Genomic DNA, 15,827 nt, shown 5'->3' on the forward strand with positions numbered 1-15,827 from the left:
AGAAGCCTTCAAAAAAAAAATTGATGGAGGCTCATTTTGAGCAATGCGAACTTCAGCTGACAGACTTAACATTAATTTAATAACACTAGAAAGATAAGCACTGGACTGCTAACTGTGAGGTCAGTGGTTCAAACCAACCAGCTAGATAATCCTTGGAAACCTGTATGGGATCCCTATTAATCAGAACTAACTCGATAGCACATAACAGCAATAAGGCTTCTCACATGTGTGGCCAGCAGTCAAAAGAGTGCAAGTGGGTTCTGTCCTCCTCTTTGGAGAAGATATGAAGACCACACAAGAAGACACAGGAAAGTGTATTGAGAGGAGTATGAGAGGGGCATTACCCACAAGGGCATCTCTGAAGGAGATAGGCCTTAATGATGTGGATGGAAAAGATCTTTTGGGATTTTCGTTTGCTGATGGACACTGTCTGAAATAGGCAGTTGAAAACATCCATTAATAATTGAAACATATGACATGTGAAGTATGAATCTAGGAGAATTGGAAGTCATCAGAAATGAAATAGAACACATAAAAATCCTAAACCTTAGTGAACTGAGATGGTCTAGTACTGACCATTTTGAGTGGGACAGTCATATGGTTTACTGTGCTGGGAATGACAAATTGAAAAGGAAGGCATTACATTAATTGTTAGAGCATTTCAAGATCTATCTTGAAGTCCATTGCTGTCTGTGATTGGATGATATCTATGCACTTACAAGTAAGACCAGTTAACTATCTTTATTTTTTAAGTTTATTCACCAATCACTAAAGCTAGTGATGGTGAAATTGAGGAATTCTATGATTTTTTTCAGTCTAAAATGGTTTAAACCGGTATTAAGTTTCATGGTAACAAGTGATAATTGGAATGTGAAATCTGGGAGCAAAGAGGCTAAGTAGGAAAATATGGCCTTGGTGACAGAAATGAGGCTGGATAGTAGTATTTCAGTAGAATTTTGCAAGAATTCTGATAGAATTTTGCAAGACCTATGACTTATTCATTGCAAATCTCTCTCTTTTTTTTTTAAACAACTTAAACAGTGACTATAAACATGGACCTCACCAAATGGAATAAATACACAAGACATTGACAACATCTGTGGGGAGAAACTCGATATCATCATCAATTGCTCATACACAAATTCAGGCTGAAGCTGAAGAAAATGAAAACAAGTCTGTGAAAGCCAAAATTCGATGCATGAGACACTAATGACCGAAAACCAGAAGAGTTGTGGGATGACATCAAGAACATCATACATGAAGAAAAGAAAACTTCATTTAAAAGCCAGGAAAGAAAGAAAACACCAAAGTGGATGTCAGGAAAGACGGAAACTTGCTCTGAGTTTAGAGAAGCTAAAGCGACATGAAGAAATGATGTAGAGGAACAGAACATTTTGAAGGGCAACTCCAGAAGACAAATGAGTTAATAAACCCAAAGGGAAAACAAGCTCAGCATTTATCAAGCTGAAAGAGTGGAGAAAAAATTCAACCTTCAGGTTTCAATATAGTGTAGTGGTTACGAATAGGGTTGTGAACCTTAAGGTCAACAGTTCAAAACTACCAGCCACTCCGCAGGAGAAAGAGGAGGCTTTCTGCTCCCGTAAAGATTTACAGCCTTGGAAACCCTGTACAGGGTCGCTGTGGGTCGGAACAGACTCGATGGCTCTTAACGACAACAGTGGACAAAATAATTGACTGATGCAGGAAGCATTAAAAGAAGATGGACGGAATATACAGAGCCAGTGTACCAAAAAGAAGTGGTCGTTGTTTAATCAATTCAAGAGGTACCATATAACCTAGAACCATATGATGAAAGGAAAAGTACAAACTACACTGAAGGGTTGGACTTAATACAAGGCTCCAGGAACTGACAGAACGCAAATTGAAATGTTTCAACAAACTGATGCAGGACTGGAGGTGCTCACTTATCCATGCCAAGACACTTGGAAGATAGTTTCTGGTTAACAGTTTGAAGGGAAGAGAGCCACGTTTGTACCCATTCTAAAGAAAGGTTACCCACAGAATATAGAAAGAATCCAACAATAGCCTTAATACCATATGTGTCTTATGCTAGTTTCTTTCGAGAAGCAAAACAGTGAAATTTATATATGTGTTATTGTTGTTAAGTGCTGTTGACTTGGTTCCAACCCATAGTGCCCTGTATAGGGTTTTCAAGGAGCATCTGGTGAGTTTGAACCACAAAACTTGGGGTTCAAACCCAACTTTTCAGTCCAGTGCATTAACCCACAGTGCCACACCAGGATTCTATACATATAAAGAGAAATTTTTATCAAGGAGATGGCTCACACAGTTGTAGAGTTGTAGAAGTCCCAAGTCCATTGATCAGATGTCATTCTGGAGGCTTCCAAATCATTTAGCTGCTGGACTAATGAACCAAGATCTGTAGGTCAGGTAGTAAGCAGGCAGGAAAGATGGCAGGCTGCTGATAGCTCCCAGGATTAGCAGGCAATAGAGCAAAGAACTCTGGAGGTCAGATGATGAGCCAGATGCAGATTCCAGACCTATTAGAAAGCAAGCAAGCTTTGCTGGAGTGTTCAGTGTACTGGGAACAGGTCACACCCCTGAGGAAACTTTTATTATGGGGGGTTACTACATTTTAACTGCCAAACCACTGAGACTCCTGGCTCACTCAAATTGACACAAAACTTTAGCTATTACAACATGCAAGTTAAATTCTGCACGACAGAATGAAGCACTGCCTATTAGCCTGCACCATCCTCACAATCCTATTTTGAGCCCTTCTTGCAGCCATTGTGTCGATCCATTTCATTGACGATCTTCTTTTTCATTGACCCATCACTTTATAAAGCATGATGTCATTTTCCAGGGATTGGTCCCTCCTCAAAACATATCCAATGTATGTGAGAGGAAGTCTTGCCCTCCTCACTTCTGAGGAGCATCCTGAGTGTACTTCCTCCAAGACACATTTGTTTGTTGTTCTGGCAATCTGTGGTATTTTCATTATTCTTCACCAATACCATGATTCAAATGCATCAATTCTTCTTCAGTCTCCTTAATTCCTTTTCTAGCTTTCACATGCATATGAGGTGATTCCAAATATCATGGCTTGACTCAGGAGCACCTTAGTCATCAAATTGACATCTTTGTTCTTTAACACTTTAAAGAGGTCTTTTGCATCACATTTGCCTTATGCAATAATATGTCATTTGATTTTTTGGCTGCTGATTCCATGATTGTTGATTGTGGATCCAGGCAAAATAAAGTCTTTGACAACTTCATTCTTTTTTTCTCCTTTATTATGATGTTATTTATTGGTTCAGTTGTGAAGATTTTTCTTTTCTTTACATTGAAGTGCATTTCATAGTGAAAGCTATAGTCTTTGATCGTCATTAGTAAGTATTTTAAGTCCTCGTTGCTTTCAGCAACCAAGGTTGTATCATCTGCATATCACAGGTTGTTAATAATGAGTTTTCCTCCAATTCTGATGCTACATTTTTCTTCATGTAATCCAGTTTCTGGGATTATTTGCTCACTATACAAATTGAATACGTATGATGCACAACTTTCCTGATTTAAAACCATTCAGTCTCTCCTTGTTATGTTGGAATCCAAGACTGCCTCTTAGTCTATGTACAGGTTCCTTATAAGCACAATTAAGTTTCTTGAAACTCCAATTCTTTGCATTGCAATCCAATATTTGTTTTAATCCACAAAATCAAATGCTTTGCATAATCAATAAAACATGAGTAAACATCTTTCTGTGATTTCAGCCAAAATCCATCTGATGTCAGCAATGATACTATTTGTTCCACATCCTCTTTTGAATCTAGCTTGAATTTTTGGCAGCTGCAATGTTGTTTAAATTATCTTCAGTAAAAATTTACTTGAATGTTATGTTAGTATTGATATTGTTAGAAAATTTCTACATATTGTTTGGTTACCTTTCATTGGAATAGGCACACATGTAGATATCTTCCAGTTGCTTGGTCAGGTAGCTGTCTTCCAAACTGTTTGGCATAACCAGTTACTGCTTCCAGCTCTGCATCAGTTTGTTGAAACGTTTGATTGGTATTCCATAAATTCTTTGTGTTTTGCCAATCACCTCAATGCAGCTTGGACTTCTTCCTGCAATTTGATTGGTTATTTATATGCTACCTCTTGAAATGGTTGAACATCAATTCTTTTTGGTATAGTGGCTCTGTATTCCCTCCTTCTTCTTTGAATGTTTCCTAAATTGTGCAATATTGTGCCCATGTTGTTGTTGTTATGTGCCGTGGAGTCAGTTCCGACTCACAGTGACCCCGTGCAGGGTTTCCAAGCCTGTAAATCTTTACAGTAGCAGAAAGCCTCATCTTTCTCCCGCAGAACAGCTAGTAGTTTCAAACTGCTGATCTTGCAGTTCACAGCCCGATTCGTAACCACTACGCTACATAGAATCCTCTAATATCGCAACTCAAGGCTTGCCTTTCTTCTTCAGTTCCTTCTGCTTGAGAAATGCTGTGTATCTCTGGTAGCGTAGTGGTTTCGAATCGGGCTGCTAATCTCACTCTCAGCAGTTCGAAATTACCAGGTGTTCCACAGGAGAAAGATGAGGCTTTCTGCTCCCGTAAAGATTTACAGCCTAGGAAACACTATAACCGACTCCCTGGCACACAGCAACAACAACAACAACAACAACATTGTTCCGGTTTGGTTTTCTAATTCTAGGTTTTTGCACATTTCATTATAATACTGTTTCTTCTTGAGACAAATTTTCTGTTCAGTTCTTTTACTTGGTCATTTTTTTTTTTCAGTCACTTTAGCTTCTCGATGCTCAAGTATAAGTTTTCATAGTCTCTTCTGAAATTCTTTTTCTTTCTTGCCTGTCTTTTTAATGACATCTTGATTTATTTGTGTGTGATGTCCTTGATTACTTCCCAAAACTCATCCCATGGTAATTAATGTTCACTGCATCAAATCTGTTCTTAAGGTAGTCTCTAAATTCAGGGTCACTATGAATCAGAACTAACTCAACGGCGCTGAATAACAACAGTAGCAAATTTCGGTGGCATGTACCCATGGCTGTATTTTGGCTCTTTGTGGATTGTTCAAATTTTCTTCAGCTTCAGCCTGAACTTGCATATGAATAATTGATGGTCTGTTCCATAGTTGGCTCCTAACCATGTTTTGGCTGACAATATTGAGCTTCTCCATTGTCTCTTCCCATATATGTTGCCATTATGATTTTTGTGTATTCCATCCAGTGTGGTCCTCATTTACAATCACTGTTTATGTTTTTGAAAAAAGGTATTTGCAGTGAATAAGTCATTGGTCTTACAAAGTTCTATCTTTTGATCTCCAGCTTTGTTTTTATCACCAAGGCCATATTTTCTTTTTCTTTTTTTACTTAAGGCCATATTTTCCAACTACCAGTTCTTCCTCTTTGTTTGCAACTTTTGCATTCCAGTTACCAGTGATTTTCATATATCTTGATTGTATATTTGATCTGTTTCAGAGTGAAGAAGTTGGTAGAATTCTCACATTTCTTTATCATTGACATTGTTACATAAATTTGAGTAATAGTTATATTAACTGGTCTGCTTTATGAACATATAGATATTACCCCTTTCACAGACAGCATTGTACTTTAAAATCTTGAAATGTTCTTTTGATGATAAACGTGACACCATTCCTCTTCAGTTTGTCATTTCTGACATAGTAAGCCATATGATTGTTCGATTCAGAATGGCCAATAGCAGTTAATTTCAGCTTAGTAATGTCTGAGATCTTTATGTGTTCCATTTCAGTTTTTACTTTTCAGCATTCCTAGATTCATACTTTGAACATTCCGCATTCTGATTAATAGATGTTTGCAGCAGTTTCTTCACATTTTGAGTCATGCCCCTTCAGCACATGGAGGTTCCAAAAGCAGTTCTCCATCCACATAATTTTCCCATCATATTTTGAATGATTTCCAACTTGAGGGGCTCATCTTCCAGCACACAGGCAGTGTTTCACTGCTATTCATAAGATTTGCAGTGACTAGAGCTTCAGAAGTGTACTGGCTGTTCCTTCTTACTAGTGTGTTTTAGTTGGAAACTCTACTAACACCTGTCTACCATGGGTGACCCTGTTAGTATTTGAAATACTGGCTTAACTTACACCATCAGAGCAACACGCAAGCCACACAGTAGAACAGACTGACAGATGAGTGGCAGCTTCAGTAAATATGGTAGAAAAATTAGACCTCCACAGGCAAAAAAAAAAACCAAAAAAAAAACCCCACAAAAATGAAATCGGATGCATGCCTCATGCTATACACAAAAACATATTAAAATGGATTAATGACTTAAATGTACAAATTAAAACCGTAAAATTCTTAGAAGAAAATGCAGGGGTGACCCTCTTGGGATTAACTTTTAACAATGGATGATCCAATATAATAACAGAAGTACAAACAACAAAAGACAAAACAGGCTAATGGAGCTTCATAAATATTTTAAAACTTTCATTCACCAAAAGACTTTATTGGGAAAATATTTCTAGAACCCATATACTTGATAAGAATCCAGTAACTAAGAAATATGTATGTAATTTTGGCAGCTTAACAAAAAAGACAATACATATATATGATAAAATGGGCAAAGGACTTAAATAGACATTTCACCAAGAGAAAATAAAAATGGGGACCAAACATATGAAAAGATGTTCTGCATCATTAGCCGTCAAAGAAATGCAAAAGCATAATTACAGTGACATCCATTTCACTCTTGCGAGGATGTCCAAGGACTCCCTGATGGCTTAGTAGGCTTTATGTTAGGCTGCTAAACATAAAGACAGCAGTTCGAATCCACCACTTACTCCTCAGGAGAAAGAGGAGGATTTCTGGTCCTGTAAAGATTCCCAGCTTCAGAAACCCTATATAAGTGTCTATGAGTCAGAACCAACTCAGTGGCAGTGGGGACAAGGATGGAGGATGGCTAAGACTTTGTAATAAAGAAAATAACAAATTTAGTGAAAATGTGAGGAATTTGAATCCCTTATGCATTGCTGATGGGAATATGCAAAATCATTCCACCATTGTGGAAAACAGAGTAGCACTTCTTCAAAACATTACAAATAGTATTACCATGTTATTGTTGTTCAGGGCCTTTGAGTCCATTCTGACTACAGTGACCCTGTAGAGGGCTTCCGAGGCTTGAAATCATTGATGGAGCAGAAAGCCTCATCTTTCTACCACGGAGCAACTGGCAGGCTTGAACCTCAGACCTTGTGGTTCACAATCTAGTGCTTATTATATGGAACCACTGTGCTTCTGGAGCTCCCATGGTATTGTTAAGTGCCATCGAGTTGGTTCCAACTCATAGGGACCCTGTATAATAGGGTTTCTGAGGAGCAGATGGTTCAAACTTACCTGGTGATCTAGCGCTGTAGAGCGCCACACAGAACTCAAGAACTCCCAGTTATAGTTATTGAATGCTGTAGAGTCAGTTCTGACTTGTAGCAACCCTGTATAAGGCTTCAAAGGAGTGGCTGATGAGTTTGAAGCACTGACCTGCCGGTTCAAACCAACCTTGAGTCAAGTGCTTATCCTATGGTGCCACACCAGGACTTCAGCACCACAAGATGGCCTAGAAATTCCACTTCTAGGTAGATAGCTGCTGGAGCCAAGACTCAGAAAATTGTTCAGCAATGTTCATTGCAGTGCTATTCACAATAGCCAAAGGTAGAAACAACCTAAATGCCCATCAGCAGATGATGGAGAAGCAAAATATGGTGCATACACATTAAGAGAACTGAAGGCTTGATATAAAGGGAGCTGGAAAACATTAGGCTGAGTGAACTAAGCCCTTCAGTAAAAACAAATATTGGCTACCCTCACTTACATAAAAATACAAGAAAAGGCCAGTATATAGAAAGCAGAGTTTATTAGCAGTTACCTGGCATGGGAGGGAGGTTATTAGGAGAAAACCAAAACTAAACTCAGTTCTTGCTCATAGCAATCCTATAGGACTGATTAGAATTATTCTCTAGGGTTTCCAAAACTGTTCATCTTTATGGAATCAGAAAACCTCATTAGTCTCCCATGAAGCAGCTGATGGGTTTGAACCTCTAACCTGGCAGTTAGAGGCCCAATGCTTAACCCACTGTGCCATCAGGGCTCCTATATTGAGAGAAAGGTCGGGGGAGGTATTGTTAATGATGTACTTACTGAGATTTAGTTTATAGTAATGGAAAAATTACACTGGTTAAACATAAGGTTGCACAGCCGATTAATAAGATTGCTGTCAATAAGTTGTATACTAGTAAACAGCTGGATTGGCAGAAGTTGTGTGATATATTTATAACAACAACAATAAAATAGATTCAATTTTGAGGTTGCTTATAACCATACACCTCATGGGATTTGGTTCCTTGGTTTGGAGGTTTAAAGTCATGCTTTCATGGGGCATCCCAGTTAATTGGCCTAATAAGATATTCAGTCTTCTGTTTTACTTCCTAGTTGATTGTGTAGTGCAGGGGGAGCGAGATGAGGCCGTCTATTCCTGTAAAGACTTACAGTCTTGGAAACGCTAAGGAGCAGTGTTAGTCTGTCTGTAGGGTGACTGAATCGGAATCAACTTTTCTGGTAATGAGTTTATCATTCTCTTTGCATTACTTCTCAGCACCACAACTGGGAAGGCAGCAACAGTGGGGTAGGGAAGACCAAGACATATTTCTCCCGGGCCCTACTCAATGAGCACTGTCTCTCTCCTTGGGGGCAAGTTAAAGCAGAGCTGCGCTGCACCAACCCTGCCAGCATGGTCAGTTTGTGCCCTGCTTGTGGCTCTGCCTGGAAATGTGTGTTGCATCTATGAAATCAGGCCACTGGTGCAATGTTGTGAAGACTAGAGAGCAAAGAAGCCCAGGAAGGTTAGGGTGCCATGGTATTTGAAGGGCTGCCTGGCACAGAGGGGTTGGACTTGTCCTGTGGCGTCCAAAGCAGTTCAGAGTCCTGGGCCCAACATTGGCAGCTGTAGGCTGGAGTTACAATGGTGCTCACCTCCTAATTGTCAGGGCCAATAAGCTATGTGCATAACCCCATAAACACTGTCTACCCGTACTGGGGGGTGTGATTATGGTTGTAGCAGCACCAACTGTTAAAATATAGACTCCTTGTTCAAGTCACACAGAGCTTTGCAAAGATACAGACCCACCTGGAGTTAGGCTAAGTTCCATCATAACCTGTCTTCTGAGCCGAGTGTGGGTGTACCTGTGGAGAGAGGCTTTCATCTGTGCCCTCTAGCATGGTCACCAAGTGAGACTTAAGTGATCTCAGCTAAATAGAGTGGTATGGAAGCCAGAGAGGATCAGGGCTATGGAGTGACATCATTGGGTAGAGACTGAATCCATAACATTACAATAGAGAGCAGTTGCATGGTCCATACCCTCCAGTCTTTGGAAATGGAATTAGTAAAACTAGGTGAAGCTGGCCCCTTGAGAGGCCTGTCTCATGCTCCTGGTGGGGCAGAATTGGGGCAGAGAGCATGACTGCGGAGTGCCTTGGAGACCAGATGTTCCTTCCAGCTGAATTCAGGTCACAGCCCAAGGTTTGGCCGTGGCTGGGAAGTGATCGTCAAGGCCCGGGTTTTCTCCTTCTTCAGAGAACTAACATGCAGGTGGCAAAACCAACCCCTGGACTGAGCCAGAGCATGGGCTTGGCTGGTACCTGAGGGCACGAGCCAAACCCTGAGCCTGGCCTGGCTGCCTTTGGCAAACTCTTAATTCAGTTTACCATAGCTTTGTGAATCTGAGACATAGCGAGCCAGAGGTTTGAATCCTGGCTCTTGGTTGCATACTACCCATGTGACCTTAAGTAAGGTACTTAGCTTCTTTCTGACCTGCTTCCCCATTTGTAGAATAGTGGTGGTACTAGCAGCAGCCTCATAGGGTGGTTCTGAGTTGTACATGAGCTATTACTACTAATAAGGAGTGTCAGTGCACACCTGGACCTTCTGTTCAGGAGTACTGGTTAGAAGTGAGGCATAAATACATTTTAAAAATGAATAATGTACACTCATGTATACCTGGTAGGAGAGGGAAATGGATGGTGCAAGTGTTTTGGGAAACAGTCTGGTAGTTCCTCCAAACGTTAAACATAAAATTACCACGTTGTTGTTGTTAAGTGCTGTTGAGTTCTTTCCTACTCATAGAAACCCTATATAGGGTTTCTGAGGAGAGACTGGTATGTTTGAATTGCCAACCTTGTGGTTTGCAGTAGTGCTTATTGTATGGAGCTACCACGTTCTTCATATATATAAAGTTACCATTGTTGTTGTTAAGTGCCACTTTAGGTGCATTGTATGGTAACTGTATATATATATGGAGAGTAGGAGGCTTAGTGTGATGCTTTAGGATAAGTACTCCGGTAGTATAGTGGATATAAGTTGGCCTGCTAACTTTAAGGTCAGAACTTCAAAAGTATCAGGTATTCTATGGGAGAAAAATAAGGCTTTCTGCTCCCATAAAGATTTACAGCCTCGGAAACCCTATACAGAGTTGCTATGAGTCAGAACTGACTCTACAGCACACAACCACCACCACCATACTGTTAAGCTCAGCCAGGATTCAAACCCTATATAGGGTCTCTGAATTGGAACAGATTGAACAGTGCTTAACAATAACGACAAGTCCTCACTCATCATCTCATTAACATTTCACATTTACGACAATAGTAAAAAAAAAAAATCTATCCAGCCATTTTGTGCATTAGTAATTAGTAATGACTGCCAAGGTCCAAGGGAAGAGTAAGGCTGCTTGTGACAGTTAGGGTTCCATGTCACCTTTACTAGACCATGATCCTATTGGCACTTACGTAATAATTTGGCAGTTATGTAATAACGTAGTCACCCTCTATTTTTACATAGCATCGATTTTCATTTAATGACCTGGTCTTTGGAACCTAACCATGTCAATATGTGAGAAGTACATACAAAAAAGGGGGGTGGGGTGGTCAGGGACTCAACCAGATACTTACACTAACGTTCATTACATCATTATTCATAGTAGTTAAAAGGTGGAAACAACTCAAGTTGTTTCATCTGATGATTGGGTAAACAAGAACATACGTTCATTGGGGCATAATTCAGCCATAAAAAAGAATTAAGCACTGATACAGACTACCACATAGGTGAACCATGAAGTCCTTATGCTCAGTGGCAGGAGCCAGACATGAAAGGTCACGTATTATGATTCCTTTTACATGAGTAGGCAGATTAGTGGAGATAGAAAGTAGATTAGTGGTTACCAGGGCTGGTGGGGTTGGTAACTGGGAAGAAAAGACAAGTAACTGCTAATGGTACAGGGTTTCTTTTAGTGGGGATGGAGGGATGAATTATATCTCAATAAAGCTGTTACTAAAAAGAAACATTTAACACTGAGGATAATAACTAAGAATGGTAGTATCTGATGTTAGAGCCATTCTGGATACCCTGTGATTCAGTGGAAATTGAGCTTTGAAATCACAGATGTGGGTTGGGATTGTAAGCACAGTATTTCCTTCTTTGATAACTATTACCTACCATTACCTACCTTCTGTTTCTACCACTCGTATGTCAGTTTGTCGTACTGTGGTGGCTTGTGAGTTGCTGAGATTCTGGAAACTATGCCACTGGTATTTTAAATATGTACTAGGATTAGATAATGTCTCCCTCATGTGAAAGGTGTGTAGAGGAGATTGTCATGTGACAGGACCTCGAAGAGATCCTGATATATAGGTCGCAAGTAAGCATTAGCTTCTTCCATCCCTTAGTTAGTAATGTCTTTACCTTTTATTGATGCTTTGAAATCCTTTTTGGAAGAAGGTAGAGTCCTCATTTCACAAATGAGGAAACTGAGGCCTGAGAGACAGACAGTGTGTCAACTCCTGTGTGAAGTTGTATTGGGTCCAGGTTGTCCATCAGTGATTCTTGACCATGTGGCCACATCTAGTTTCCTTTCAGGCAGGAAACTGCTGTTTTTAGTTGGGTGACTGTGTGGTCAGGTCGAACAATCCTGTGGAAGGAAGAGAGAATGGGGTTTGAGAGACAGCTTGCATTTTGCTGCAGTGACTTAAACTGGAACCTGTGTCCTCCAGAACATGGCATGGCCTTCCATGGAGGAGAAGCCATCAGAATTCATATGTCTGTGTTTCACTGTCCCTGGTTCATCTACATGTGAGTGGAAGTGTGTTCTGTCTGGTCAGTTCTGACTCATAGCGATCCTGTCTGGGGTTTCCGAGGAGCGGCTGGTTGGTGTGAACTGCCAACCTTCCAGTTAGCCGTCCAGTGCTAACTTCCAGTTAGCGTTCTGTAGTGCCACACCAGGACTCCTTGCACCATGGTATAGGGATATAATATATTGTATCTGTGCTTCATCTCTATGTCACCAGTGGGTGTGTGCTGTCAGCATAGCAAAACCACAGGCCTGTGGGCCAGAGTGGGAATCTAGAATGGTGGCAGAAAGGTCACCTTTGAAAGCCTCTTGGCCCTCTACTTTCTCTCCATTCTCCTCTTCTGCCCTTGGTCTTTGTTAACAGTCCATTGAGATCAGTTTCTTCACTTAACAAACAGGAGATTCAAAGCATGGAGTAACAGGAGTACCTTGTCCAGAACTAACTGGGGACACTCACTTGTGCATGTGGGTGCCTACATTCTGAATGGGTCACACGACGTTTGTATGCATGATACTAAGGAATAGGGACACAGAGAATTGGAATTTCCATAGAATCAAGTGACTGGAGCATAAGAGAGAGTTGGGAACGTTCCCTCACCAGACCCCAGCCCTAATTGGAAAGTGCACTTTTTTGTATATGGGAGTAGTGCTGATTTGTTAGAGGGACTCTGTGGTCTTCCTCAGTCACAGAACAGATGAGGACTTTTGGCCTAATGTAAACCACAGTGCAAGGACTCATGCCTGCCCACTGCTCACCTGATGAGCCACCCTCTACCTGGATAGCCCAACTCCTTTCTATTGCCTATTCTCACCCAGGGCCCTTACAAGAATGCCAGTAGAGGAATTCACAACAGCATCTAGTCTGTGGAAGGCACAGACTTCTGGATATGGGTTGTGTTCCCAGAATCAATTGTGAAGCAGGCCACATATTGAACACATCACTGAGGATGTGCATGCTTTGCCCACTGAAGGTCAGAGGCAGACAGACAGACAGACATCTGGTCTCTGTGAGTCAGGGGCCTTCCCTCTTACTGGACTTGCACAACTCTGAATTGACTTAGGGAACATGCGCCAAACCCTGAGCTGAAGAGGACAGGTTTCTTGGAGCTGAAAAGTGTATTCCTTTCTCCTGCTGTGGGGAAGAGAGTGTCAGACCTGCTGCCATGTTGGGACAGATCTCAGGGACAAGGGGAACTGGCAGGAGCTCAGAGTCATAACCAGACTCCTTGTTCTGTTGGCAGCAGCAGGAAGCTCATGATTTGAGAGGGTCTTCCAACTGGAGTGGACTGAGTTGGCAGCCACTAGTCTCTTGTGCTTGGCTTAGGAAGCATCGTTGGGCCCAGGGCTAAGGCCAATCAGAGCTGGAGCCTGGTCCTTCCCAGGACTTCCTCCCCATGCCCTGGCACTCTACCCAAGCCATGGGATCTTCAGCTGTGAATGCATTTCTGTGATGTCCTGGGAGGAAACTCCTGGCTCAAGTAACCATGGTGACCTGTTTGATGCTGAACTCTCCACTCCCCAGTCTATATAGTACCTCCTTCCAGAAGGGCTCTTCATATATATATATATATATTGTTGTTGTTGTTGTTGTTGGGGAGGGAGGAGCGTGCGGCCAGAGGATGCTAAAAAATAAAATAATCTTAAGAAGATCCTCTCATCTCACCTTTGCCTCAGCAGGAATTCCTTAAAGTCCTCTTTTCTTGTTTTTCATGTTCTGTCCCTCAGTTGAATGTCTAAGTTTTTGTTGTCAGGGAGAAAAAAAAAACAGTTTTACCAGGACATCCAGTATGGTCTTTTTTGGTGTAGCCCCCAGGCAGTCTCAGGAAGGTGCTGTGTGTCCCTGCAGGCTAGTTGGGTCCCCTGGAGAGAATTTATGGCTGGCATATCCCTTCCTACCCAGCCCGACAGCCCCTCTCACTGATGCAGCTTCTGTCTGGCCTCCTGTTTGCCTCTAAAAATATCCTGGCTATTTTCAAAGCCAACTCTTCTCAAGCTTTTTCTTAACTGCTCTCTTGTGAAACCAGGCTCTTGGCTACCTCTCTTTTCCCAGCTGTCCTCACTGAACCACTGTCCCTTCCTGTCTCTCCCCAACCCCCTTCTCCTTGAAGAAAATATGCCTAACTGAGGTTCTCTGGAGAAATTCAAGTCCTTGTCCTTCTTCCTCCTTGGGTATTGAAGGAGAGGAAGTAGAGTGTCAAGGCCTGGGAAGACACTCGCCTTGTTTATACTGTCTTATCATGGGCAGGTCCCAAGCAGTCCTGTGGACAGGTGACAGTGGTCAGAAGTGGCCTGGGTGGGGAGCATTGGATGCTGCCTCTATCTGTAGCCATGGAGTGAATCTTGTCTCCTCTTCTCCCTGTAGCCTACCACCCTTCCCCAGGGTACTATCAACATGAACCAGTGCACAGACGTGGTAGACGGAGAGAGCCGGACAGGCCAGAAGTTCTCTTTGTGCATCCTGACACCTGAAAAGGAGCATTTCATCCGGGCTGAGAATAAGGAGATCATCAGCGGGTGAGTGTGCCCACTATGTTGGAATGGATACTGGCTGTCAGCACACTCTCAGACCAGGCCCCACATTGTCCTGTGTGCTGATCCCCTGTCTCAGTTCACAAGGCAGACACTCAGGACACATCCTCACTTCCACCATTGCCCTTTTCCTTGAGCATGAAGGTAATGTGTGACATCAGGAGAGTGCATGGTGGCCTTCAGCCTGTGTGTGGCCCTATGACTGACAGCCTGTGTCCTGCTCTTCAGGACTTGGCACAGATCAGGTCCTCGGTCCTGGACCCTGAAGCCCCTGCCCTGGGTTGCTCTCTGCCATTCCCATGCAGCCTAGCAGACAAGAGCATTGAGAAGACATTCTGGACACTGGGGCCCGAGGTTCCTGCTCATGGCTGGACAGCCATGGGCCAAAGGCTCGTGCCATGGCTACACCTCTCACTCTTTCCTGTCCAGTAGGCAGGGTCTTGCCGTGGAGTCTGTCCCTGGACTGCTGCAGCCCTCCTGTCCCCCTGCGGCACTTGGCCTCTGTCAGGGAGACGGGAAACACGTGCACCCTGGGCACAGAAGCTTCTGTTGCCCTTCTCCTCTCTGTCCACTGGGTCTCACTCCTTTGCCCAATAACCTTCCTCTCAAGCCTCCACCCTGAGTTCAGGGGCCCATGATACGGCTGAGGCATTAGTAATATGGGCAGTCCAGAGTGAATCAAAGCCAGGTCATGAGGGTGGTGTCAGATGTTTCTGCAAGTCAGACAAGGGACAGGGAGTCTACAAGGAAATCCAACCTGGCTCTCTTTCTGGATAGCACTGAGGGTCCAGAGGCAGCTGAATGGGCCACTTTGTCCCTCCCAGAGCTGAATGGAGATGTGAGGTGGCTCCTAGGCTGATGGCACTACCATATCACACCGTGGCACAGCTCCGTGAGAGGTGATTCATGGGAGCTGGCCAGAATGGCTTCTCTGTGCTTCCCCTGGGGAAAGTGTGCTCCCACCACACCCTCTCACTCACCATGGCGCTCTGCCTCCTAGCCATGTCCCCTGCTCTCCATCCCATGTCCACTTCAGCCCCTCCCCTTCGTTGCACTAATTGTACTTTGTTACGAGTTTTAAACACAACTGGCTAATGTTTTTTGATTCCTTCTGGCTCCTATAAGGAATCCGAGTGCAGAGGAAA

General features: G+C 42.6%; 1 protein-coding gene across 1 annotated transcript in view; it reads left to right on the forward strand.

Annotated features, from left to right (window-relative positions):
- MPRIP (myosin phosphatase Rho interacting protein) overlaps positions 1 to 15,827 on the forward strand; it is a 250,666-nt gene that overhangs the window by 185,114 nt on the left and 49,725 nt on the right. Inside the window, exon 4 of the mRNA XM_006876142.1 lies at positions 14,516 to 14,667. Within this exon, the coding sequence (XP_006876204.1) occupies positions 14,516 to 14,667 (152 nt within the window). The remainder of the gene's footprint in view (positions 1 to 14,515; positions 14,668 to 15,827) is intronic.

This window comes from Chrysochloris asiatica, unplaced genomic scaffold (assembly GCF_000296735.1).
Source record: "Chrysochloris asiatica unplaced genomic scaffold, ChrAsi1.0 scaffold00356, whole genome shotgun sequence".
NCBI classification, from domain to species: domain Eukaryota; kingdom Metazoa; phylum Chordata; class Mammalia; order Afrosoricida; family Chrysochloridae; genus Chrysochloris; species Chrysochloris asiatica.